At 40.5% G+C, this 26,664-nt stretch overlaps 1 protein-coding gene across 2 annotated transcripts in view; it reads right to left on the bottom strand.

Annotated features, from left to right (window-relative positions):
* Positions 1 to 372: 372 nt before the first annotated feature.
* LOC144597785 (retinoid isomerohydrolase-like) overlaps positions 373 to 26,664 on the bottom strand; it is a 29,388-nt gene continuing 3,096 nt past the window's right edge. Inside the window, exons 3-14 of one of the 2 annotated variants that reach the window (XM_078407374.1) lie at positions 23,337 to 23,487; positions 21,310 to 21,417; positions 19,251 to 19,392; positions 16,295 to 16,442; positions 11,174 to 11,255; positions 10,156 to 10,288; positions 9,729 to 9,868; positions 8,832 to 8,961; positions 7,207 to 7,321; positions 7,018 to 7,112; positions 6,813 to 6,924; positions 373 to 5,928 (exon numbers count right to left, since the gene is read on the bottom strand). In XM_078407374.1, the coding sequence (XP_078263500.1) occupies positions 5,780 to 5,928; positions 6,813 to 6,924; positions 7,018 to 7,112; positions 7,207 to 7,321; positions 8,832 to 8,961; positions 9,729 to 9,868; positions 10,156 to 10,288; positions 11,174 to 11,255; positions 16,295 to 16,442; positions 19,251 to 19,392; positions 21,310 to 21,417; positions 23,337 to 23,487 (1,505 nt within the window). In that variant the 3' untranslated portion in view covers positions 373 to 5,779. The remainder of the gene's footprint in view (positions 5,929 to 6,812; positions 6,925 to 7,017; positions 7,113 to 7,206; positions 7,322 to 8,831; positions 8,962 to 9,728; positions 9,869 to 10,155; positions 10,289 to 11,173; positions 11,256 to 16,294; positions 16,443 to 19,250; positions 19,393 to 21,309; positions 21,418 to 23,336; positions 23,488 to 26,664) is intronic. The other variant, XM_078407375.1, reaches the window with a different exon arrangement.

Below are 26,664 nucleotides of genomic sequence, written 5' to 3'. Positions count from 1 at the left end.
ACGCAGGAGTGGCTTCGTGACAAGTGTGAATGTCTTTGAATGGCCCAGCCAGAGCCCGGAGTTGAACCCGATTGAACATCTCTGGAGGAACCTGAAACTAGCTGTGCATCGACGCTCCCCATCCAACCTGACAGAGCTTGAGAGGATCTGCAGAGAAGAATGGGAGAAATTACCCAAATACAGGTGTGCCAAGCTTGTAGCGTCATACCCAAGAAGACTTGAGGTTGTAATCACTGCCAAAGGTGCCTCAACAAAGTACTGAGTAAAGGGTCTGAATACTTATGTAAATGTGATATTTCAGTTATTTCTTTTTAATGACTTTGCAAAAATTTCTAAACACCTGTTTTCACTTTTATTATGGGGTATTGTGTGTAGACTGATGATTAAAAAAAAAAGAATTTAATCAATTTTTAAATAAGGCTGTAACGTAACAAAATTTGGAAAAAGTGAAGGGATCTGAATACTTTCTGAATGCACTGTATTTTCTTTGTTTTTGCTCTGTTCAGGGCATAAGAGTATAAGAGCCAGAAAGTCAAATTGCAGCTTTATAGGACTTTGGTTAGGCTACATCTGGAGTACTGTGTAGTTCTCATTGCCCCATTACAAGAAGGATGTGGAGGCTTCGGAGAGGGTGTGGAGTTTGTATTGTATTTGGATTGTATTCTCTAGAACGTTGGAAGTTGAGGGGAGATGTGATAGAAATACATACAATTACGAGTGGCATAGACAGAAACATTTTCCCATGGTGGATATGTCAAGGACTAGAAGGCATAGCTTTAAGGTGGTAAGGGCAAAGTTTAAAAGAAATGGGGGCAATATTTTTTTTACTGAATGTGGGTGCTTGGAATGCACTGTCAAGGGGGTGGTGGAGGCAGAAACGATACTGGCACTTAAGAGGCTTTTAAATAGGCATATGGATACTCAGGCAATGTAGGGATATGGATCACGTGCATGAAGAGGATACTAGTTTAACTTGGCATGGCCATTATTCCTGTGGTGTACGGTTCTGTTTTATTTTCTGCCTCTCTTGTTTCCCCAGATGACGACTGCTACCTGGAGGACAAGAACGTAACTGCTAGTAGAGAGCCATTCTTAATGTTTGCACATAGAAAATGAGTAGAAAGAGGCTAATCAAACATGGATTATATCACAACTTTGCTTGTGCTGCCTGTTTCTATATGTTGCCACTTACTAGCTGGCAATAAAGAGCAGGAAAAGTAGCTCGATTTTATGCTAACTTAGCTACACCAAGTTCAACTCAAGCCGTTTTGCCCATAAGCACATTCAAAAATTTAAATGGATATTTATTTTCATTTAAAGGATATAATTAAACATATGCTGGATGTTAATTTTGTTCCAATAGTTATTATCAAGGACTGTTCAGTTTGCTAGTAGGTTTAGTAAATGTCATTTGAACTGTCACGGCAAAATCTGCTAAGAATTCCAGATTGTGGAGCTTTAATTTGCTGACCTTTTCCATTTAAATGCCTCATAGTTTCCGAAGCTTTATTTTTAAACACCAGATTTACTGAGCCTTAATCGCATACTTTCTTTGGAAAGATATTTGAAGATAGCTTGGCCTTTTTTCAAGGAATGATTGTATAAGAAATTACAAAACAAGTAACATTGTTCAACAACATAGTTGTACACACAAATGTAGGTCAGTAGAAACCAGCAGTACTTATTTGCATGGGAAGGATCTAAGCTTGGTGACTATCAACAATTAAAACTCTGTAAAGTATTAAGTTCTTGAACAAAGCTGTGCTTAGTAAAAGTATTATTTTGACACACTTCCAAGGTTTTAAAATCATAGGCTCATTGTGTTTCGTTAATGAGTTTTATCCCCCTGACCCATCTTAACATTTGTTGTTCACATTTATCCTCTTAGTTATTTTGGAAAAAATGTCTCAAATTTATTTTGTACGTTTGGGTGAAGCAAAGCTTCTGAAGCAGCTGCTTAAAGAGGAAATATGGACACTGATCTGTTATGTTCATATGTGCAGGTTTTGAGATATCAGAAAAGAGAAAATAAAGTAACACATGCAGGAAAGTGGTGTCAATAGCGATTGAGTTCTGCCCTTGTGGTTGAGACAAAGAAAAAGGAGAAAGAAGTGGTTGTGAGGAGGCATGACTACACAACCCAGAAATGAAGAATAAAGCACCCGAGAGTTGAAATAAGCAGGAAGGAAATCAGAGGGCAAGGGCAAAATGAGATCATGGAGGAGTTTGCAAGATGGAAGCACAGCTTCCGAAGTCAATGTGTTGGAAAATATGGAATGATAGGCTTATAACATTTGGACCAACAAGTTCATGGACTTCAGAATAAGCTGACCTTTAGGAGGGGTAGAACACAGGGGCACGAGGAAAAGACATGAACAAAATCAAATTGTAAGGTAATGAGAAAAGGAATTCAGAAATTGGAATGATTTGGGGGCTACAGTAAACAATATTTCCAAATTAAATTAATTTGATTGGGTTGTGCTTTGGATATGGAGATCTGCATGCAATAGAATAAATAACATTATTCATTATTCATGGAGCTACATTAATGAATGGTTGGGTTGGGATGGGAGATAAAGTTGGAAAAGAATTTAACGTTTAATTGAAGCAACTTTTAACTTGGGATCATTTTAATATCGCATTGGTAGGTTACTGCTGCAAAGGAGCTTTTTGGATTTGGGGAAGCAATGCCAAAGCAGTGTAAATAGCTTATACACCGATCAGCCAAAACATTATAACCACCTCCCTAATATGCTGTTGGTCCTCTGTGTGCTGCCAAAACAGCGCCGACTCGTCAAGGCATGGACTCTACAAGACCCCTGAAGGTGCCCTGTGGTATTTGGCACCAAAACATTAGCAGCAGGTCCTTTAAGTCGTGTAAGTTGCGAGGTGGAGCCGCCGTGGATCAGACTTGTCGATCTAGCACATCCCACAGATGCTCAATCAGAATGAGATCTGGAGAATTTGGAGGCCAGGACAACACCGTGAACACTTCATCATGTTCCTCAAACCATTCCCGAAAAATGTGTGCAGTGTGGCAGGGCGTATTATCCTGCTGAAAGAGGCCACTGCCATCAGGGAATACCATTGCCATGAAGGGGTGTACCTGGTCTGCAACAATGTTTAGGTAGGTGACACGTATCAATTTGACATCCACATGAATGGCCAGAGCCAGGGGTTCTCAGCAGAACACTGCCCAGAGCATCACACTCCCTCCACCAGCTTGTCGTCTTCCCACAGTGCATCCTGGTGCCATCACTGCCCTCGAGCATCGATGAGTCTTGGGCGCCCAACACCCTGTCGCCGGTTTGTGGTTTGTTCCTCCTTGGACCACTGTCGATAGGTACTCACCACTGCTGATCGGGAGCACCCCACAAGCCTTGCCATTTCAGAGATGCTCTGACCCAGTCGTCTGGCCATAACAATTTAGCCCTTGTCAAAGTCACTCAGGGCTTTTCTCCTGCATCCAACACATCAACTTCAAGAACTGGCTGTTCACTTGCTGCCTAACATATCACACCCCTTGACAGGTGCCATTATAACAAGATGATCAATGTTATTCACTTCACCTATCAGTGGTCATAATGTTTTGGCTCCGCAGTGTATATAAAAATATGCCTAATGACAGAAAATTTTCTTACCATGAAGAAAAGATACTGAATGTGGAACCTTATGTATAATGCAGATGACCATGGCATGTGGGAATTGAAATCATTGCTGAAGATATGCTGGCTGTATTATCCAGGGGAGAGGAAATATTACATTAAACCATGAAGGAACCGAGGTGGAAGAGGGTGACATGTTCCATTTGTCATGCTGCGGAGAAGTGAACTGATGGGACTTACTGAGGTATTTTTGCAAGAATGAATAAATATGAACTCTGCTTTCAGAGAACAGAAAGGTAGCTGTGCAGTAGAAGAACTGGGCTATATAAATGCTTTAAAAGGGAACAATAAACAATGAAGGATGTATTTACACTACTGATGAGAATAAGAAAAATAAACAATGTTTGGGAAGGCAATGGAGGTGGATTCAAAGAAACAGGTGGTTAGCATGGATAATGAGTACTTGGAAAGTGCTGTGGAAATTATGGAAAAGAAGGTGTTGAGAAAGGTCAATGTGAAAGGTTGGGGACAGGAAACTAATTGGAGGCAAGAGAGCTAAAGCACAGATTATTGAGATCAAAAACATAATTGTTCCTTGCGTTTTAGGACAAGGAGGCAGGGTGGCAAGGAATGATAGAATCTCTCTTGATTACAGTCTTAGGCTACAAGGTATTTTAAAAAAATATGGCAACATTTTTCAACATCAAGAATTTTATCTACACCCGTACGATACCTTATGACACAGTCCATGTTGATAGATTGTGAAAATTAAGAGTGAATCTCAGTTGTGGTTATTTTACATAGTATACCATGAAAGAGACAGATTCTTTCTCCTCATTCCAGTTTACCAAGCCAATTGTCACATTCTTTTTTGCCTGACTTAGATTTGCTGACAAAGGAACTAACCTAGTCCTTATTGTTTTTTTAATTTTAGAGATAGTGTAGAAACAGGCCCTTCTGCCCACAGCGACCAGTGATCCCCACACAGTTAACACTATCCTACACATATTAGGGACAATTTTTACAATCATACCAAGCCAATTATCCTACAAACCTGTACAAGTTGAATGTGGGAGGAAACAGGAGATCCTGGAGAATACCCACACAGGTCACGGGGAGAACATACAAACTCAAAACAGACAGCACCCATAGTCAGGATCAAACCCGGGTCTCTGGCGCTGTAAGGCAGAAGCTCTACCGCTGCGCCACCGCGAGTCAAACAAAAATAAACAGAAAAATATCTCTCACCTTTCATTCATTGGGTGACACATATGGATACACAATTTGCACTGCTTGAAGTAATGGAGTGTGCTCATGCTAATGCTGTGATCGAGACCAGAAATTTCAATATTAACTTGTTATTGCTGCAGGTATTTTGTCGTGAGGAGTTGCACTAAGAAAAAAGTTTACTTTGTTTTCTAAGGGTTTGTTAGAAGTAAACTTCATTTAAAAACTTTTATAAGTGCTATGGTTTAGATTGTTGCTGAAGTGGCTGCAGGAGTTTTTCCCATTATCCACAGAAAGATATAGAAAGGTGTTTATGATGTCTTTAACCGATAATCTTATAGAAGACAAGGAAAATCTCATGGAGTTGTTGCCTCTTGCCCTCACCAGCATGTTGTGCCCAGTGCCATTGATTTCTTTGCGCATACACATGCACAGTTGAAGTTGCCTGAAATGATTCCCCCCCCCCCCCACCTCCATCACCCTAACACCCTCTGGGACTGAGGTAACTAAGAGCTGGGGTACATACAAAGCCTTTCGCTTGTGGTGAAATCCAGTGGAGTGGGAATGGAATGCCCTAAGCGTCACAGAATTCTGATGTGATAATGTTTTGCTGCCTTCAGCATAAAAAATAAAGCAACTGGCAGTCTACCCTTTTTTCTGAGATATTAATCTTCTGCTCTGTCAAACTATGTCATATACTAAATGCTTGGCATTGTACAGAAACTCAATATTGGCCCAAGCTAATTTCAATTTATTGTGCAATTTAAAACTAATGAGTGACTGAAACATCAATATATATATAATATATATATATATATATATATATATATATGTAGAAAGGGGTAGATAATGTGCCAGCATGTTTATACTCTGTTCCACATACTTTGCTTTTTTTCACATTGCAGCATATTTGAGTAAATATACCAGTTACACTCGGTAACATGACATCAAGGTCTGTACATTCCATGGAAGGTAACGGGGATGTTGGTCTCCACCTCTGCCCTTGCTATTTCACTGAGATCCTTAGCATCCAGAATTAGAAGAAAGGCAGGTCTTTGTCCTGAACCTGGGCTTACAACTGATGTCAGTAACACTCCTGTCAACAAAAAATATACAGTCATTCCACATAAGATGTGACAGTATTCTTAAACTTCCCTCTATATCAGGGTACAGTTTAAATATAATGTCTTGCATAACTTACCCACGTACGTGCCTGTATTTGTGAATTCTAAGCCAACCTGCACAGAATCACTCTGGTCCAGTCATGGAAAAGTTCCATACTAAGCAAATAACTTATCAGGTGAGATGTAAGAATTTTTTACATTAATTTTCATTGATCAATTCTTGGGCTATCTTTTTAAAAATATAAGTTTTTAAAGTTGCATAGCAACAGGCTCACTCAAATCAGAGAAACTGCAGATACTGGAATTTTGAGCAAGGAAACTAGTTATAAACATGCAACTCAAGGACAGGTTCTATTCCATATGCCAGATCAGTAGCCAATATATATGGTAATCTAATCATTACATCCAACACTCCAAATCAAGCTGCCAAGAATCTATCTTAGTTTCTGTTTGCTGTCAATTAGAAAGCACACTCTTTACTCTTAAAGGAACAGTACAGTTCATGGAATACTAAGATGCAAATTGAAAAGATAGAAACATTCCAAAAATCTGTGAGGAGATGTGTAATAGATCTTAGCTAATTAAAGCAGCACAGGTGCAGTGTACAAGCTTTCCAATTTGTGCTCAACGAGAATCAATCCTGCCTGTTCAGATTCTCTTCTTCATAATAATCTGGAATTAAAAACGGAAACTTCCCAGTTCACAATAACAGATTGCACTGGTTCTCTGATCTGCTCGATTTAAAGGGAAAGCAAAATAGAATTGGAAGCTTTTGCTCCCACTCAGGGTCATAATCATAAAATGTAGGACATGTACCATCATATAGCCTATTGCCAGATCAAACACTTATTCATACCATCATCTTCATCCAGTGCATCTGGATGTTGAACAAAGATGGGTTCTGATGGATATGTATCTGGTTCTTGCCATATCCAGTGCTCCTTGGTTTTTACATTTAATTTGTATATCTGTTTGGAAAGAAAAATCAGTTTTATGAAACCTCATGCTTTTTTAATTTAGCCTACTGGCTCTAACTTTCTCCTTAACAAATGCAATTTTACCTTATCTGGCACAAAATGGTTCAGTCCCAGTCCATAAGCAAATGTGTAATCCTTTCCATTAAACTTCTTATAGTTAATCTGAGGAAATTCAAAAGCTGTAACATAGAAAATATGTTTCATGCAACTTTCAAGAATTCTTTCAAAACCATTTTTAACAAAAGAAGTTACTCTGCAGAAGAGAAGAATTACCTTGCCGAGGCCCTGAGAAAAGTACTTCCGGTTCCAGCCAAACTGTCCCATCTTGTCGAACTGTAGCAGTGGCAGTTGTTGTGTTGAGGGAGATTAAATTTTTTCCATGTTCTACCTGGAAGAAGCATAGAAATAATTTACTGTATGAAATCCACTGTCTGGTGTTGCAGTAACTGTGAGGATAAGAGTGCTTTATTTCATGGGTTCTCAGAGATTCCAAGAAGAGCACTTTGGCTGGAAAGCCAGCAAAATTCTTGGGTAAAAGATACAGGTAGAACTAAATGAGTGATGTCAGAAATTTAGAAAATTATAAGGATGATGAGTAGTTTATAATCTGTTTAACACAAGAGCTTGCATACAGGGGAAGCTTGACGAGAAGAATGTTCAACATAAGGAACTTGATGTTAGTGAGGCAATAAAAACACATTTGTCATGGTGTTTAGGTTCCACAGCATAGCTAGTTTAGTTAAAATAAGATTGGGTGTTGTACACTAAGCTGAGGGTAATAAAACTGATCAGGGAGTACCGACTTTTATTGTTATACTAGCAAAGAGGGCCCGTTGGGCCCGTCCCCACACCCCCCATTCTCTCCTCCCCCATCCCCACTCTTACTCTCCCCACACTCTCCCCTTTGGCCCGTCCTCTTATATATACAAATGGGAGAGTGGTTTTCCAAATAGCAGGAAACATAAGGTTAAAGTTAACTAGGGAAAGACAAAGATGAAAGGTTAGAGATATTGATCAATGATGAATTATTTCAAAAATGTAGAATGCACAAGTAATCATTGCATCATGAGAAGGTAAAAATGCTGTAGGTGCTGAGAACTATTGAAACACTTCGGGTTCTATCAGAGTCTTTCCTCGTGCACACTGTTAAAGCCTTGACTAAACCGATTTGAGAAACTCAATGCTGTTCTACAAGATATTTTATTTTGTTCCTGTTCCCATCTGAGCCCCATGTGAAGCCAGGTTCAGGGTACACACATATCACAAAATTCCCTCCTACAATGAGTGACAGGTATTATGCTGTCCAAGAAATGGGTGTGAAATGGCTATTGCATGTGCTTATGGCTATGAGATTCAGGCCTGGTTAATAACTTGGAAAATATTTTCGTGAATTGGCGTGAACTTTCTAAAGATTTCCGTGAACTGCGTTCTTTGTAGTTTAGATAAATGAGTGGGTAATCTAGTTAAAAAAACCCATAACATTTTAAGGGTGCATGACAGGGAAGATACGGGCGTGACTCAATCAAAGTAACATGGTTAAAAATTGGAGGCAGATATACAGGCTAAGAATATCTTTGCACCTTTGGTGATTTTTGGAAAATTTCCAGCAGAGGAATTATAGAACCTCGATCATTGGAGGTTATTTAAAGAGGGGATAGATGGTTTGTTTAATCAGGTAATTGAAATCTATGGAGAACGAGAGAGGGCAGATCAGCCCCATAATCATGTGGAATGCAGGGCAGGGCAGGTCAGGTTAGCAATGCCTCCTTATTTGTTCTGTCCTTGTGGCAACAGATTTACGTCTTGGACTACTGTCCATTATCATAGCTTGTTTGTAATGGCAATAAACTCCCTTGTCCTTTAGTACCACAGTAATTACCATAGTAATTAATACTCACCTGGTTTATGTCCAATGGTAGAACATATCTCCTGACTTCTGGCTGAGGTGCTTTCCTAGCATTCAACTTAACTTCTTCCCAGTTTTCACGTAAGTTAGCGAGCCACAGGTAATTATAGATAAACTCAAATCTGCGTTGGAGAAAAAAACAAAACAGAAATTGGACAAAATATCACAAATAATTTGATTTAAAAAATGATTTTGTCCCGTGGTTCAATAAATCATTTGGAGTTTTAAAATGAGCAAATACTAATATATCTGGAAATGGTACATACAATGAAATTTAATTTCTTTCTCCACACTGACGTTCCAAGTTTTATTACCATAGAGGAAGCACAGCACGTGAAGTAAACACTTTGTTACAATGGTCAAGAGAAAAAAAGGAATGAAATGGAGAGTCTGCTTTCTGTTGTGAGCTTTCAATTGCTGACAGTGGTGCCAGGGAATGTAAAAGGGCAAATAAAGAGAAACTGCTTCTAAGCAGGTGAATGAGTAGCAAGAGGAAACAAACTTATGAATTACAAAAACGAAACCGACATGGACAATCACATATTTCCCTTCCCAGAGCTTTTGTAATCAAATGGCTCTGCTTCAAGGGCTGGTGAATGCAGTTTATAACAACTTTCAAGAGAAAACTTAGTAAATATCTGAAGAGAAAAAAAATCACATGTGTATGGGGAAAAGGGAGAATAATGGGATTAGCTTCTACATTTTTAATATTATTCTGCAACATACTTAGATAGCTCGCTAGCATTCATGTCCAGTCACAAAAAAATAGAACGTGGGACTGGGAAAATGAGAAGTTAAAGGGCATCACGAGTCTGCATACATCAGCTCCTCAGGCTATTGGTGAACAATCTGGATTAACAATTCTTCTTGCTAAGCAATTTGCACTTACCCTTTCCAGGAGCATACATCGACAGTAAGAAAGCCATTGTCTTCAAAAGTATTAATATGATGAAAAATATTAAATGCTGAAGTCCTGTAATTGACTTTATGGTATTCACCAGTCTTCTTGTTTGCAACGTGGAACCATGTCTGAAAAGAAATGTTTTATATCAAACAATTGTTCTTATGTTTTAGTCCAAATTTAGCCACACCAGCAGGAAAATGTCATTTTATATTTTAATGCCATAAGGGTTGTAGGAGCCCCATGATGAGATGGAAAACATTAACTTTTAAGTTACCACCAAGAGAGGTAGAGAGTAGAGAAAAAAAATATATATTTACAAGCAGAATTACAGAGAATCAGTTGCATTACTGCAGCAAAAAAATGCATCTTTAAAAAGAATTTAACCCTTTCCATATAATGAAACATGACTTACACCCATCGAATCATTCGATTCAAAACAGTCCATGTAGGTAGCACTTCGTACGCTCCATGATGAGAGAAACTTCAACAGGTTAATTTTGACTGGTTGTTCCACAAATACAATGTAGTTTTCACACAAACCAAAACTGTACAAATGACAATAATCAAGGTCTTAACTAACTGTGAATTCAACAACAGCAACAATGTACAATTATGTTGAAGATGTTAATATCAATACATATCGCGAGATGCTTTATGGAACTGTAATGTTTTATTTTATTTTATTTTGTTTTATCATGGTATTGTAGAAATCAGTGTGATATAATGTATAACCATGAATTTACCTATTCCTTTTAAATATTAAGAAACATAAGCAAATGACAAATTTGGGCTAAATTAGAATTAACCCGTAAAACAATCTTCTAAAGCTTCTGACCACATTTTACATAAAGACACAGCTAAAATGTTTCCTGAGTATTTGTACTTAGTTGTGAAGATAAATAGTTGTCTATTGCAAGCCTGCATTATGCAGTTTGTATAATCATGGGAACATAGCAATAGCACTGCCCAATTCCATCCTCACACAGAATCCATACAAACTTGCACAGGCAGTATCTGTGGCGAGGGAAATTGAGTCATATCAGCTGGATGAAATGTAGTTTATTTTCAGCAGACGTATCAGTAGGATCTGATAAAATGTCATTGAATTGAAGCGTAAGCTGTTTTCCTATCTCCAACGATATAGCATGACCTGTAGAATATTTATAGCATTTCATGTTTTAAATTCAGATTCCCAGCATGTGTATTATTTTGCTTTTGCAATCACTCAGATAAAGGACGAGTGGTAATGAGCAGAAAATTTTATTTCTTTTCCTGGCTCAAGAATGGCAATTGTTAGATCCATTTAAAGTCAATACATTCACTGCAGAAATCTTTGAGGTTAATCTCTTGCAAAATTTGAGTTAAAAAAATTAATTCCAAAACCATGTAGGATTATCAACTAAAGCTGGCTTCTTTAAAACTAAACAGACCTGTGCACATAGGAAGGCTTGAACCTGTCACTGCATGGAAACTGGGCAACCACCTCTGTTTTTTTCAAGGGATCTTGTCTATCTGCAATAATAAGCATTGGTATCTTAATCAACAAACTTGAACTTTGTGGCATTCAGAATATTATAATTTTCATCAGCGACATATTTGATAGATACCAAAACTCTAATACACATTGTGAATTCTGTACATGTAGCACAACAAACATATGCGAAAGATACTATAAAACAGCTATCTATTGGATGGCTCTCGGAAAATCACCATGAAAACTGAGAAATTGCTGTAAAATAACCAAAGGTTTCACAAATGCTAATATTTTTTGTTGTTTCATAACTTTCTAAAGAAGTGAGTTGAGCATGAACATATTCCTTCCCTCATTAATGGAGGTGGTTATGGATAAAGATAGGGCGGGACCACAAGTTAAAATTCTGAATTGGAGCAAGGCCAACTTTGAAGGTATTAGATAGGAACTCTACACTTCCATCCCCCACAAGGATGGTCTCGAAGCCCCCCGTTTCTTCCTCGAACGTAGAACCAGCCAATCCCCATCGACCAACACTCTCCTCCGCCTAGCAGAGCTGGTTCTTACCCTCAACAACTTCTCCTTTGACTCCTCCCACTTCCTCCAAACCAGAGGCGTAGCTATGGGCACTCGCATGGGCCCTAGCTACGCCTGCCTCTTTGTCGGGTACGTCGAACAATCCCTGTTCCAGACGTACACTGGCCCCATCCCCGAACTCTACCTCCGCTACATCGACGACTGCATTGGTGCTACCTCTTGCACCCATGCAGAACTCACTGACTTTATACACTTCACCTCCAATTTCCATCCTGCCCTTAAATATACCTGGACTATCTCTGACATCTCCCTCCCGTTTCTGGACCTCACCATCTCCATCACAGGAGAAAAACTAGTGACGGACATTTATTACAAGCCCACCGACTCGCACAGCTATCTGGACTACACTTCTTCCCACCCGGTCCCCTGAAAAAAGTCTATCCCCTACTCCCAATTCCTCCGTCTACGCCGCATCTGCGCCCGGGATGAGGTGTTTCAGACTAGGGCTTCCGAGATGTCCTCGTTTTTCAGAAAACGGGGCTTCCCCTCCTCCATTATAGATGAGGCTCTCACTAGGGTCTCTTCTACATCCCGCAGCTCCGCTCTTGCTCCCCATCCCCCCACTCGCAACAAGGACAGGATCCCCCTCGTTCTCACCTTCCACCCCACCAGCCAGCGGATCCAACATATCATCCACCAACATTTCCGTCACCTACAACAGGACCCCACCACTGGCCATATCTTCCCATCCCATCCCATCCCCTCCCCTCTCTGCGTTCCGCAGAGACCGTTCCCTCCGCAACTCCCTGGTCCACTCGTCCCTTCCTACCCAAACCACCCTAACCCCGGGCACTTTCCCTTGCAACCGCACGAGATGCAACACCTGTCCCTTTACCTCCCCCCTCAACTCCATCAAAGGACCCAAACATTCTTTCCAGGTGAGACAGAGGTTCACCTGCACCTCCTCCAACCTCATCTATTGCATCCGCTGCTCTAGATGTCAACTTATCTATATCGGCGAAACCAAGCGCAGGCTCGGCGATCGCTTCGCTGAACACCTGCGCTCGGTCCGCTTTAACGCAACTGATCTCCCGGTGGCCCAGCACTTTAACTCCCCCTCCCATTCCCAGTCTGACCTCTCTGTCATGGGCCTCCTCCAGTGCCATAGTGAGGCCCGCCGGAAATTGGAGGAGCAGCACCTCATATTTCGCCTGGGCAGTTTGCAGCCCGGTGGTATGAACATCGACTTCTCCTACTTCAGATAGCTCCTCTGTCCCTCCCTTCCCCTCCTCCTTCCCAGAGCTCCCTCTATCTTCCTGTCTCCACCTATATCCTTCCTTTGTCCCACCCCCGACATCAGTCTGAAGAAGGGTCTCGACCCGAAACATCACCCATTCCTTCTCTCCCGAGATGCTGCCTGACTTGCTGAGTTACTCCAGCATTTTGTGAATAAAAGGAACTTTCTCATTGATTGGAATAGGTTGTTTGCCTGATAAGGAAGGTCTTTATCCAGATGTTTTAAAAAATGTGATGTTTTTAGAAGTGTGGTGACAAGATTTCAGATTTAGTGAAGGGCAAAGCAGGTGGAAGTAAGGAAGCTTGGATGACGAGAGAAATTGAGGCCCTGAGTCAGGAAAATGGAGGCATGGGACAGGTGCAGGAAGCTGGGACTCTAATGTAACCCTGGAGGTGTTTCGGGAAGGAAATCTTAAGAAGGAAACTCAGGAAGGGCAAAAAGAGGGCAGGAGATAACTCTAGCAAATTCCTGTTAAGGAATTTGATATACATTAAGGGAAAGAGGGTGACTAGAGAGAATAGGACCCTCGAGACAATTTGGACATCTCTGTGTGGAGCTGAAGGAAATAGGCAAGATCCTTAATGATTGTTTCTCCTCTATATTTACTGTGAAGAAAGATCTGAAGACTGGGGCACGTGGGAGTGTTTTGAGGATAGTCAGTATTACTGTCGAGGAGGTGCTGAACATCTTAAGGCGTATGAAGGTAGATATATCTCCCGGGCCAGATCAGATATATCCAAGTACACTGTGGGAAGCTACAGAAGAAATTGCAAGTGCCCTTGCTGAGTATATGAATCATTACCTCCTTAGGTATGGGTGAGGTGCTGGAAGACTGGAGGGTGGCTAATGTGCCTCTATTTAAGATGGGTTGCAAGGAAAAGCCTGGGAAATAAAGACCAGTCAGCCTAACATCTGTGGTTGGCAAGTTACTGGAGCGTATTTGAGGGGTAAGTTATATATGGTTTGGACAGACAGGGGCTGCTAAGGGAGAGTCAGAATGCTTTTGGACATGGGAGATTGTGTCTCATGAATCTGCTTGATTTCTTTGAGGAGCTGACTAAAAACATTGATGAGGGCAAAGCCATAGATATTTCTCTATATGGACTTCGGCAAGGCATTTGATAAGGATCCGCATGGTAGGGTGGAAGGTTAGATCGCATGGGATCCATGGAGAGATAGCTGACTTGATAGAGAATTGGTTTCATGGAGGGAAGCGGAGAATTTTGGTGGTAGATTGTTTTTCGGACTGGAGGTCTGCAAGTCGTGGTGTGCCTCAGTCATCAATGCTGGGCTCTGTGGTTTGTAATAATTTACATATTATTGTATTTACATATTATTACATATTGTATTAGCTAATAACTTCTGGAAAATCGCAAAAGATTTCAAAGAAAATAAAAGAAAAATAATCTACGACTAAAATATTAACAGCTGTCACTGAAGCTTCAAAGTAATCTAGAAAATGAGAAATATTGTTGTACAGTCAGAGAGTGATACAGCATAGAAACAGGTGCTTCAGCCCAATTCGTCCATAGTGATCATGATGCCCCATCCAAGTTAGTTCCATTTGCCCAATTTTGGCCCATATCATTCGAAAACATTCTGATCCATACGTCTTTTTCGCAGGATGGAAATGTCAACTACTACAGGACATACCTTTAAGGTGAACCAGACAACATTTAAAGGAGATGTGTTTCATTTTTTACAGAGGGTGATGCTTGGAATGTGCTGCCAGGAGCAGTGGTGGAGGCCAGATACAATAGTGGTATACAAGAGACCTTGAAACAGCCACATGGCTATGCAGAGAACAGAGAGATATGGAATATGTACAGGCAGAGAAGACGTGCTTGGTATTATGTTTGGCACAGATATTGTGGGCTGAAGGGCCTGTTCCAGTGCTGTACTATATGTTCTGGAAGGATGTGGATGGTTTGGAAAGAATGCAGAGAAGGTTTACCAGAATTATGCCTGGTTTATAGGGTATTAGTTGCAGGGAGAGGTTGAACAGACTCGGGTTGTTTTCTCTGGAATGCTGGAGGTTAAGAAGACATGACAGAAGTACTGAGGATAAAATTATGAAGCATAGATAGGGTTGATAGTCAGCAAAAGTATTTACGAGAAGACATTGCTTTAAGATGGGAAGGACAATGTTTGAAGGAGATGTGCGGGGCAAGATTTTCTACTCAGAGGGTGGTGGGTGCCTGGTGTCAGGAGTGGGAGTAGAGGCAGATTTGATAGTGGTATTTAAGAATCTTTTGGAATGGCACATGGTTACAAGGGGATGGAAGGATGTGGATTACGTGCAGGCAGAAAACAGTTGGTCTTGGCATTATGTTCTGCACAGACATTGAAGGTCAAAAGGCCTGTTCCTGTGCTATACTGTTCTGTGTTCTATGTCCACTGTTTCTTGATTCCCTACCCTGGGTAAAAGACTCTGTACATTCACCCTATCTATTCCCCTCGTGATTTTATACACGCCTACACGATCACCCCTTGGCCTCCTGCACTCAGAGGGACAAATTCCTAACCTGTCCTTTTTGATATTCTTCATTGCATCTTTATGTAGACAATGGCAGGCCAGAAGATGGAAAGCAATAATAAGACAGAAATTCTTATAGCTTTGAACATGCGCCAACATTGATATGAATAACCTGGAATTTGAAGTGTTGTTGTTCTGGATTTCAGCATTTGTTTTTTAAAATAATCGTATAGTTCTATACAAGAAAGGTGGGAGTGGTTCCAGTAGGGTCCACTAGAATTTGTAGTATTGACGAAAAGCAGTTGCCAGTATTGGGGTGGACATTCATTGCAGGCCCATTGCTTTAGGAATTACAATTAATGCAGATCTGAAGGAGGTTTCGTTAACATTTTTGAAGAACTACTGGCTTTCATTTAAAGCACCATGTCCACGTGGCTATACAAAATACTCCAAAACATGCTAGACAAGAAACTCTGTCGTGCAGTGTGACCTTTTTTGATTCTTTGGATGCTGCCTTAGTCTTGGATGACACATATTCTTTTCCGAGTCCCGCGCACACAAATATGCCAATTCTCTACTGGTTGATCCTTGGGCACTAAAACTTATAGTCATTTTTATGTCATGCTATGATCATATAACAGTGCACTATAGCGTTTGGCGGTTGTAAAATTAATCCAACAAAAGGCAAACATGTGCCACACCACTCCTTCCTGTTCCCACGTTTTCAATTATACCTGTTGCTACAATAGTTTTAAAAATGAAGAATGTACCTGGCTGCAGCGGAGGTATTTTAATAATGTTGTACGCAAATGCAAATCTTTTTCCAAAGCAATTGCCAATGTTGTAGACGGTTCCATCACCTTCAATGTGGGGGTGGGCTGTTGCACCATTAATTGTACAGTAGTTGCAAAGGTCCACCTGTACCAAGAAAAAAACTTTTTTTAAATGTCTGAATTTAGTTTTTCTTGGATCATTTTTCCAATTCCATAAGGTTTAGTAAGATTTGATATGTAATTGTATACTTAATATATTTTACCATTCAGACACTGACACATAGTCAGGCATAATAAACAAAACCTTAATCTTCGCATGTTAACTGTAGTACTGTATTTTCTGTTTTCTGTCAATTATTCTCATTTCAAACCAATGCAATGAACATAAGCAAAATGTGCACTCATTACGTGGACAGCAACAACCAGAACATTAGGAATGGTTATGATGACCACATGTACACTGCTGCCATTAAAGATGCCATTAAGCTCTTTTTATGCATAGATATTGCTAATAGCTTAGTTTTGATTCTGTGCATGAGACAGTCGAAGCACCTTTAAGTCAGAAAGGCGATCTTTCCAGGACTAGACAAAAGGCCATGTACAAAAGACTAATTTGTATTCAAAATTAGTGTCGCAGAAGAAAATTGGCAAAGGCCAGTATGATCCTTAATCTCAGTTAACCCTAATCATGGCAGAGCGGAGGGACCCAGGAGCACAAGTATATAATCCCCTGAATGCGACGTTGCAGCCAGATAGGCTAGTGAAAATCTGACATCTTGGCCTTCAGTTAGATCATTGAATATATACATACTGATGTTATCTTACAGATGTACAAAATGCTGGCGAGGCCACACTTGAATTACAGAAAACCCTCATTGTAATGGAATCCTTTATAATGGATTTTAGTTATAGCGGAAGGACTTGTCGACCCCATCCTGGCTTGCAAAGCCTACAGAGCCCCAGCTTCCGACTACAGTTGCCAACTGTCCTGTATTAGCCGGGACATCCCGTATTTTGGGCTAAATTGGTTTGTCCTGTACCGTATTAGGCCCGGGGGACGCTGTAGGTCCCGACAGTCTAGATCCCGACAGTCTAGGCCCCGACAGTCTAGGCCCCGACCGTCTAGGCCCCGACCGTCTAGGCCCCGACCGTCTAGGCCCCGACCGTCTAGGCCCCGACCGTCTAGGCCCCGACCGTCTAGGCCCCGACTGTCTAGGTCCGGAGGCCCGGGCACCGCCTAACGGAGGTTGCATAGCAACCCGGCTCCCGGCCTGCCGCCATTGGAGAAGTGGCAGCACGTGGGGCACGGGGCGGTGACGTCACCTTGTCCTGTATTTGGGAGTGAGATAGTTGGCACCCCTACTTCCGACAACACTCCCAGCTTGCAAGATGCACCAGCGAGCCCTCCTTCACTCACCACGTGCTTTCATTGCGGGTCGAATTGTAACCCCTGGGGACAGTGCTTTCTTCATGCCACTGCCACCTACAGGACATGCTCCGTCACTATGGGGCTCCCTTCACTCTCATCAGCTGCTGTTTATTTCTGTTGGCCATGATTTTGTTCACAAGGCCTCCCTCCCCCACCATCACCACTTCCTCCTCCTCTTCCTCCTTTTCCCATCGCTCTGTCCACTCGGCCTCTCACCCCCTCCACCGCTGCCTCTTGCCCTGATCACCAACATACTCCACCTTGGAAGAGGGGAGCAGACAAAGCGATGGCATTTGACTTGAACAATTAATCTTACATTTGATTAAACAAAGTAGTAATTTAAGATTATCAATGTATTCATCTCAGCTGAATCTGAACCCTTGTTCCAAAAGGTAAAAAGAACATGTTCACTCGTCTCACATGGTGTAAAGACAAAAGTCATTGGCACAATTCAGCTGATGGGATGCCTTAAGGGCCTGTCCAACTTAGACGATTTTTTAGGCGACTGCCAAAGTCGTAGCAGATCGCCAATATTTTCTTTTACCCTACGACTAAGACCACGACAATGCCGAGTCAGGTCGATACAAGTTACTTTTTTTGTGAAACTAGCACCTGGCTAAGAGATTACACTGTCTTCGGAAACATCGCGAAATTCCCATGCTTATCAATGCTTCTCCAGTGTCCTAATTTTCGCTGAAATCACTGACAAGTCTGTAATTACTTGAGAGTTTTGAAATATAACATCTTGCCCGGGTTACTTGAAAACCAAGCTTCACAGTAACAAGGTATAAACTGGATTGGCTTCCAGTTTACTAATAGCAGTATTAAGAAATTTAATTTTAAGGATTTTTGTGCGAATGTGGGCATTCTATGAAAATGTACGGGAGATGCATGTCTGGTTTCTGGGTTGCATATCTGGGTTGGGAGCCTACTTTAAAAGTAATCGTTGATGGCCATAAACACCGTGAAATTCCCACGCTTACCTGACTGTCAAACTGTCGCCTCCAATCTACCTGTCAAATGTCCAGACGGTAAATAAATTGGTTAAACACAAGTATTTTATGGTATCTTCAAATGACTTTACTTAATTTAATATTACGTGCTTCTAAATGCGACAACCTAGCAAACCTGGGGACAGTATGCGACAGCGCCTGCAATAAGCAACGATACCTGGCGACAAGCCAGCTGTAGCCGAGAAATTTGAATCCGGTTAATTTCCCAGCGATGCGCCGAAATCCACTATGATTCTTTGAAGTCTCCTCACGATCATGCCAGAGACACCCCGTCGAACTGTCGGCGACAGCCTAGTCGCCGGCAGTCGCCTTAAAGTCACCTAAGTGGGACAGGCCCTTTAAGATGCATACTGTTTATGGATCAAGACCATGTGATGATAGTCCAATTAGTTTGTGGTGCTAGGGCATGGATTTCAGTGTGGAATCCTTACACTGTTTATCACCATTATGCTTGACAAAACTGCTTTAAATCAAGCAATAACAAAAAGACATTGCATGTAGCAGTAATAACCTTTTGTATTGTTTCCAGTGTCTCTGGGTTGACTTTAGTTACAAAGTTTGTTTCAGTGCAGGCATAGAAATCTTCTCCAATTGGATACACATTTACCAAAGCATTATCAGTAATTTCTACTCCTTGGAAATAGGAGAAAAACCTAAAGAAAGGAGAAATTAAACAAATTTAAAATACAATATGGTTGGAAAATTCTGAACTAACTACTATTATTCACCTTATATAATTCCCATACATGAACAATCCACTGGGTACATACAGAAAATTCTATTTGTTACCAGAGAAGTATGAAGGGGATAGACTCAGGAAAATATTTATTTTGTGGGAATTATCAAGTACTATAATTTTATATTTTAATTTACTGTATATTCATACATTTTTGAATATATGCAGTTTGCTGTTTCATAATGAAAGAAGTAATTGATAATACGTGCTCTTCGCAAAGTATTTTTTTCAGCTCTGCATAAAATTATCCTTGTCTCACTAGGATATCATAATCCTATCTTAATGATAGGGGACAGCAAAGATGACATCATCATTTAAAACAAACAATAGCATTTAATTTTTCAACTGCGCTATGATTTAAATAGATACGGAGCAATAAAGATGTTTTACCATTCAGAGATTGTATAAGGCCTAATTAGGCATGTGACCAGTGATTTTGAACACAGAATCTATGGAGAGATGTGTGAATTGTAACAGTGACTGAATAGAACTTGGAAAATACTGTACAAAGATTATAAGAATCGAGACAACTAGTGATCAGCAAAGGAGTGACCTGTATTGAAAAGGTTGAAGAGTCCTTACTGTCTGCTATATCTCTCCCATTGAAGGCTTCAGTTAAAACATCTTGAGAGATAAATGAGGAAACAAAATTAAGTGGAAGTTGATATGTGGCCCTCATAATTCCCCGCTCCATTTCTTTCCTGCTTTCTTTATATTCTTCAAATGACTGGCATTTTGACCTTTTTCTTTTTGACCTCATTTAGGACCCCAGTCATTTTACAAGTTCTCTTACCTTGCCATCCTTGTCCCTCCTCCTCACTGGAACACGCAGCTCTGAATTCTGATCAGCTGGTCTTAAATGGCTTCCACGTCAGATGTGGACCGCCAATAACAACTGCTTCCAATTTACTTTCTCTAGTTCCTGCCCAATAGTGTTATACGTTGCCGTACCCCAATTTAGTACTTTTCCACAAGGTCCAGTCTTATCCTTATTCATAACTATCTAAAAATTTAAGGAGTCATGCTTAATGTTCCCAAAATGCTCTCCCACGGATACGCGAGTCACCTGGCCAGGCTCATTTCCCGATACAAGGTCCAGTATGGTTCTTCCTCTTCGGATGATCGACATATTGATTGAGGAAACCCTCTTGGATATACCGAACGATTCTGCCCTGTCCAAGTCTCTTGCACTCAGGAAGTCCCAGTCAATATTGGGGAAGTTAGTCACCTGCTACGCCAACACCCTTGCCTTTTTACCTTTCCTCAATCTGTCTACATATCTGTGTCACTATCTCCCGATGGCTTTGGGGGCCTATAGGAAAATACCATCAGAATCATTGCACAGTTCTTGTTCTAGAAAGTGCATGTTTCTGATGGAAATTGTTTTTAAACCACTGAAGTAATCACAATTTAGACCATAAACAGAGTTGTGTGATGTAAAAGAACAGGTTTGTATCTACATTGTGCCTTTTATGATCAAACTTCAAGCTGCTTTTCAGTTAATAAAATATTTTAGTGTAAAGGATGGGCAATAAAATGGAGAGAAAATAAGAAACTATGAACAATATCCACTCAATTGAAGAAACTAGATAGATAGACTAAAAGTACTCCAGTCGTTCCAGTCTGTGGTGTGCATTGATTGTCTAATTATAATTGTTAGACAGTTAATAAAGCAAGAATCAATACAAAAACATTTCAAATTTTCAGCCTGTTTGCTTTGATTACTTTTAAATGGAAATACATTTAACAAAAAAAACCAGAAAAGTAATATACAGAACTAATTCCTTTGACATAAGCATGCTTATTTAAATTATAACAAATATACTTTCATAACCTGGAGAAAATGTTCTTGCATGGATCAGGGTATCCAAAAGTACCAAATTCAGTGATCACAATTCGTTTCTCAGTCATTGCTCTCACATAGGCATCAGTTTGAATAAATCTGCAACAACAAAAAAAGAGTCCCCAATGACAAATAATAATTTAGCAATTTACCAATTTTTAAAAACCAAATTATCTATTTAAGACAAAATGCTTAAGAGAGCAAACTTGCTCCTTTACTGGACACTCTGAGTAAACTGAGTGGGTTTTAATCACAGTTCCAGTAATTTTGTGAAGCCCTTGCGAATTCTTGCTTCTAGTCCCAATTTAAATTCATCTCGACCGTCATGGGTTTTGAAATTGTATCTTTGAATCATTAACAGGTGTCTGTATTCTTAATCCAGTAACATAACCACTATGCTACTATCCTATAATTTCAGCTTTCATGACCTTCTCCATGGTAACACAGGTGATATATGTTTATTTAAGACCTCTCCCATCTCTAGGGTTCCATACATAGATAACCACATTAAACCTAAAGGTTTCCATTGCTTTCCATTTTGCTCTAACATTTTTGAAGTGTTCGGATTCTCCTTTACCTTATCTGCCAGAGCTATCTCATTCCTGTTTTTGTCCTGATTTCCTTAAGTGTACTCCTTCATCTCTTAAACGCTTCAAATTATTTGGTTGATTTATATATAGCTGCCTATACTTGGCTTCTGTTTCCTGACCAGAGTCTCAATATCCATCGTCAACCAAGGTTTTCTAATCCTGCCATCCTTTCCCTTTTCATCAGCAGAAACACGGTGTCCCTGAACTCTCCCTGTATTTGAAGCCTCCCACTTGCCAGACATCCCTTTACATGTAAACAACCTATTTTGTGAATATAAATTCCCAACTGAGCTCAATCCCATTCTCTCCTAAATATACACATGCAGACTCCAAGTGGAGACAACTTGTTAAAACAATGAGAAGGGGAACCTCACTGACACTTCTCTCTGCCTTGTGTTATATTCCTGTGCTTTACTGTTCTATGTTATCAACCCATATGTTTCCTGCCCAAGGTCAGCTGGCACAAAAAAGGCAGCTAAATGAACCAAAAACGTTGTTTTCTGTAAAAATGACATAACGTGATTAAATTATGAAGATAATATTGTGCATAAGTGGTGGGAGGAAACAAAGTTACTTGTTTCAAAGAATAAGCTGTGTTTATTCAAAAGTGATACCTGTATTTGGTGACGTTTTAATGAATGAATGAATGAATAAGTTTATTGACCAAGTATGTACACATACAAGGAGCTTAAAATCTAAAATGCTTGGTGCTCCGCTCGCAAGTAACAACATGAACATACAGCAAACAATTAAGAATAAAGCATAAAACATTGAAACATTAAGAATACAACATTACATTTCAGGAGTACCTCTCTCATGAAACTGTAGGAAAAAACCCAGCAGATGCTGGTTTAAATCGAAGGTAGACACAAAATGCTGAAGTAACTCAATGGGTCAGGCAGCATCTTGGGAGAGAAAGAATGGGTGACGTTTCACTGCTCCCCCTCTGTGATTCCTCCTGCCCTCCAACTCTACGACCATGTTTTAACCCAGACTCGCTCCCACTAGTCTTCCTGTCTCCTTCAACATCATATCTTTGTCCAGCCCCCTCCCCTGACATCAGTCTGAAGAAGGATTTCGACCCGAAACGTCACCCATTCCTTCTCTCCTGAGATGCTACCTGACCCGCTGAGTTACTCCAGCATTTTGCGTCTACCCTCTCTCATGAAAGTGATCTTTGTAGGATTTTCACAGATGACACAAACGAACAAACACATACAAAACAGCAAGGAACAGTACACCATGGCAGCCATCGTCAGCACCATCATCAAAGTGATTCCAACTCAATTATCAAGTGTTTATTGCTTTGTAATTAGTCTAAAGTCTCACATTCTTCCTTCAGATTTATTCTGTGTCACTGTAAAATAATTGTACAATTATTTTCGGAGAGGAATTGAAAATTGAAAAATATTACACGTTGAACATTACCTTCTGTAATAGGTGACTTCTCCATTCTTAAAATCAAACTTATGAAGGAGAGCTTGTCCATCAAATAGATGATAAAATGGTTCTGAGCCAACCTCAAATAACCCAGGTCCACATCGTAGCAGGCTGCCTTTTAACCACAAGGGAATTGTGCCTAAAAATACCAGAAGGGTTGGAGTATTGGAGTAACTTTGTCAATAGACAATGCAATGCCTATGACTTCTGTCTGGTTATTTTGACCCTTGGCATATATTTACAGTATATACACAATTTGCATTTAAAATCATTTAATGGGAATAGTATCACTCTCATCTATGTTTTGATAGAACAAGTTTACAACCCTTTCTCCCATTCTTAGCGCATAACTAGTACTAAACCTGTGCAATTAAAAATGTATGGGATAAAGATAATGACAACATGAAAATAAAATTATCACTCAATCAGAAATCATGCAAACTACAAGCAATCATATCTATTTAAAAAATTTGAACAATGAGAACAAATATACAGCGTAAGGAAACCAATTTGTTGCACATATTTGAATGCATTGCATGTTCATCTAAGTTTCACTGCACCATAGACTACATCTACATTACTTTGCATACTTACAATGATTGGGAATACTGGTGAGCAGTGATTAAATTGCTAGACCAGTAATCCTATGAGGTGGTCATTTTGCCATCTGAAATGCATTGAGGAGAAAGTTGCTGTGTCTAAAAAAAAATTACTTCCACACTGATAAGATGTATCCTCTGCTGCATTCTTTCATGGTAATGCCAGAGTGATGGTCCAAAACATCACAAAGATGTTAGAAAAGCTTTGGGTGTCAGGAAAAGAGTCGTTTGCTACAGGAGAGTTAGGTATAGCTCTTTGGGCTAATGGAATCAAGGGATATGGGAAGAACGCAGGAACGGGGTTCTGATTTTGGATGATCAGCTATGATCATATTGAATGGCAGTGCTGGCTCGAAGGGCCGAATGGCCTACTCCTGCACCTGTTTTTATGTTTCTATGATATGCAACCTTTGTATGTGTAGGTCTGGTCCAGTGAGGTTCCTGGGGAATAGTGATTCTCTCCCCAGTACATTGATTGTGGAGGGCACCAAGAATGGTAATACAATTAAATATCAAGGTTAGGTGTTTAAACTCATTGGAGATGTGCTTTTTCAATTATCATTATTTGCCACATATCATTTAATGCCTGAATGTTCTCTAGGCCTTATTGCATCTATGTGTGGGCTGCATCATTTGCTGGAGAATTGCAAATGGATTTAAGCATTGTTCCAACAACAGTACACATCTCACATCTTATGATGCAAGGAAGGCCATTCATAAAGCAAGTGATAATGGTGGAGCCAAGGTCACTGCCCCAAGGAACTCATGCAGGAATGCCCTGGAGATGGGGTAAACATCTTCCATATACAAGATATGACTCCATCAATTTAACTGTATCCCATGATGTCAATTTTATCAGGGCTCCTTGATGTCACACTCGGTCAAGCACAGCATTCTCACCTCAGCTTTTGTCATTTAGCTTTTTGGCCATGTTTTGATCAAGATTAATGAGGTCTGGAGCTTAGTAATCCTAGTAAAATTCAAAGTATGCATTGGTGGTTAGTGGAGAGCAAATGCCACTTGATGGAAAATGTTCTCAATCACATTATCACTTCACTGATGACAAAGAGCAGACAAATTGGGGTACAAATAACTGGATTGGATTTGTCTGGATTTTAATGTGAACAGGGCATTCCACATTGTTGAGTAAATGCTAGTGTTGTAACTGTAATTGACCACTTTGGCTAAAGGTGTAGCGAATTTTGGAGTGCAGGTCTTCAGCACTACTGCAGAGATGTTGCCCTGAGCCATGGATCAGTTGCTCCAGTACCTACACTGCCAGCTTTCACAGGTGGCCTCTCCACATCAACCAGTACCTACACTGCCAGCTTTCACAGGTAGCCTCTCCACATCAAGCAGTGGGCAATGCATTGTTGGGGAATTCGCAGAAGATTCCCAGTAACAAAAAGGACACAGCAGGTCAGGCACCATTTCTGGAGAACATGAGTAGGTGGGGTTTTGGGTGACATTTTGGTGGGGACCCTTCTTCAGACTGATTACCAGCACTCTAGTTCCCAATGTAGCAGTGTACAGCCTGAGCAAAATCGGGGGTGAGGCAAGAGGGGTCAAAGAAATGTATCTGGGAGTGTTTGGATTGGAGAACAGGCATTTCTCTCCCTACAAATGATTTTTGAACTCTGCAACCAGACAGCATTTCCTCTATAAAACGTGCTGCCTCCTTTATGAGTGGTATCATTTGAACTAACAGGAGAAAGTTACTTGTTCCCTTAAAGCTGCTCTGCCATTCAATAAGATCATGGTTGATTTAATTGTAATCTCCCACCACATTCCCACCTACTCCAGGCAATCCTTATTTTTAAACTGTGATCCTTTATTCTTGAATCTCCATCAAGAGAAAACATCCTCTTCACCTTCTCTCTGTTGAGACCCATGTTGATGTGTGTTTCAACCAAGTCCCCTCTTGCTCTCAGCTTCAGAGTCTCTTAGCTTATCTGTCCAAGATTTCTTCAGAAGCCAAACCACCCATTCTAATTAATCTAGTAATCCTTCTCTGAATTACATCCCGTACATAAATACCCTTCCTTAAGTAAGGTGACCAGTCCAATACACATTCTCCAGATGTGGTATCATTAGTGTCCTATGTAACTCAAAACCTACCTGTTAAGATGACCAAAGAAACTACAAATGCTGGAACCTTGCGCATAAAACAAATGGCTGGAACAACTTTGCGGCTCAAGCAGCATATTTGGAGGGAACGGATAGACAATTCTTTTGGTTGGGACCCTTTTTTTGACTCGTGAAGTAGGGGACAAAAAGCTGGAAAACAGAGGTGAGGGAGTGATACAAAGCATGTTAACTGATAGGAGGATACAGGTGAAGGGGGGGACTGATGATTGGCAGATGATAGGAGATAGGGATTAAAGACTAGAGAAAAGGGGACAAAAGAGTGTTAGATAAGGAAAGAAGCAGAGTGCAATGTAAAGCTGGAAGATGGATATGGGTGGATAAGGACAGGGGAAGGGGATAGAGGGGGATAAAGGGGTAAAATGGGTCTGGGGATCGGCGATGAGCATAAGGAGGAAGTGGAAGGAGCAGGGTGACTAAAGTGGTGGGTAGAGCACCAATTAACGTACAAATCTATACGTCTTTGGAGTGTTGGAGGAAACCGGAGCACCCAGCGAAAACCCACGCGATCAGAGAGAACACACAAACTCCGTACAGACAACACCAGTAGTCAGGATCAAACCCAGGTCTAG

Source organism: Rhinoraja longicauda, chromosome 11 (assembly GCF_053455715.1).
Source record: "Rhinoraja longicauda isolate Sanriku21f chromosome 11, sRhiLon1.1, whole genome shotgun sequence".
NCBI lineage: Eukaryota > Metazoa > Chordata > Chondrichthyes > Rajiformes > Arhynchobatidae > Rhinoraja > Rhinoraja longicauda.
The sequence above is the reverse complement of the archived record's forward strand: the minus strand, read 5'-3'. Positions and strand labels throughout refer to the sequence as shown.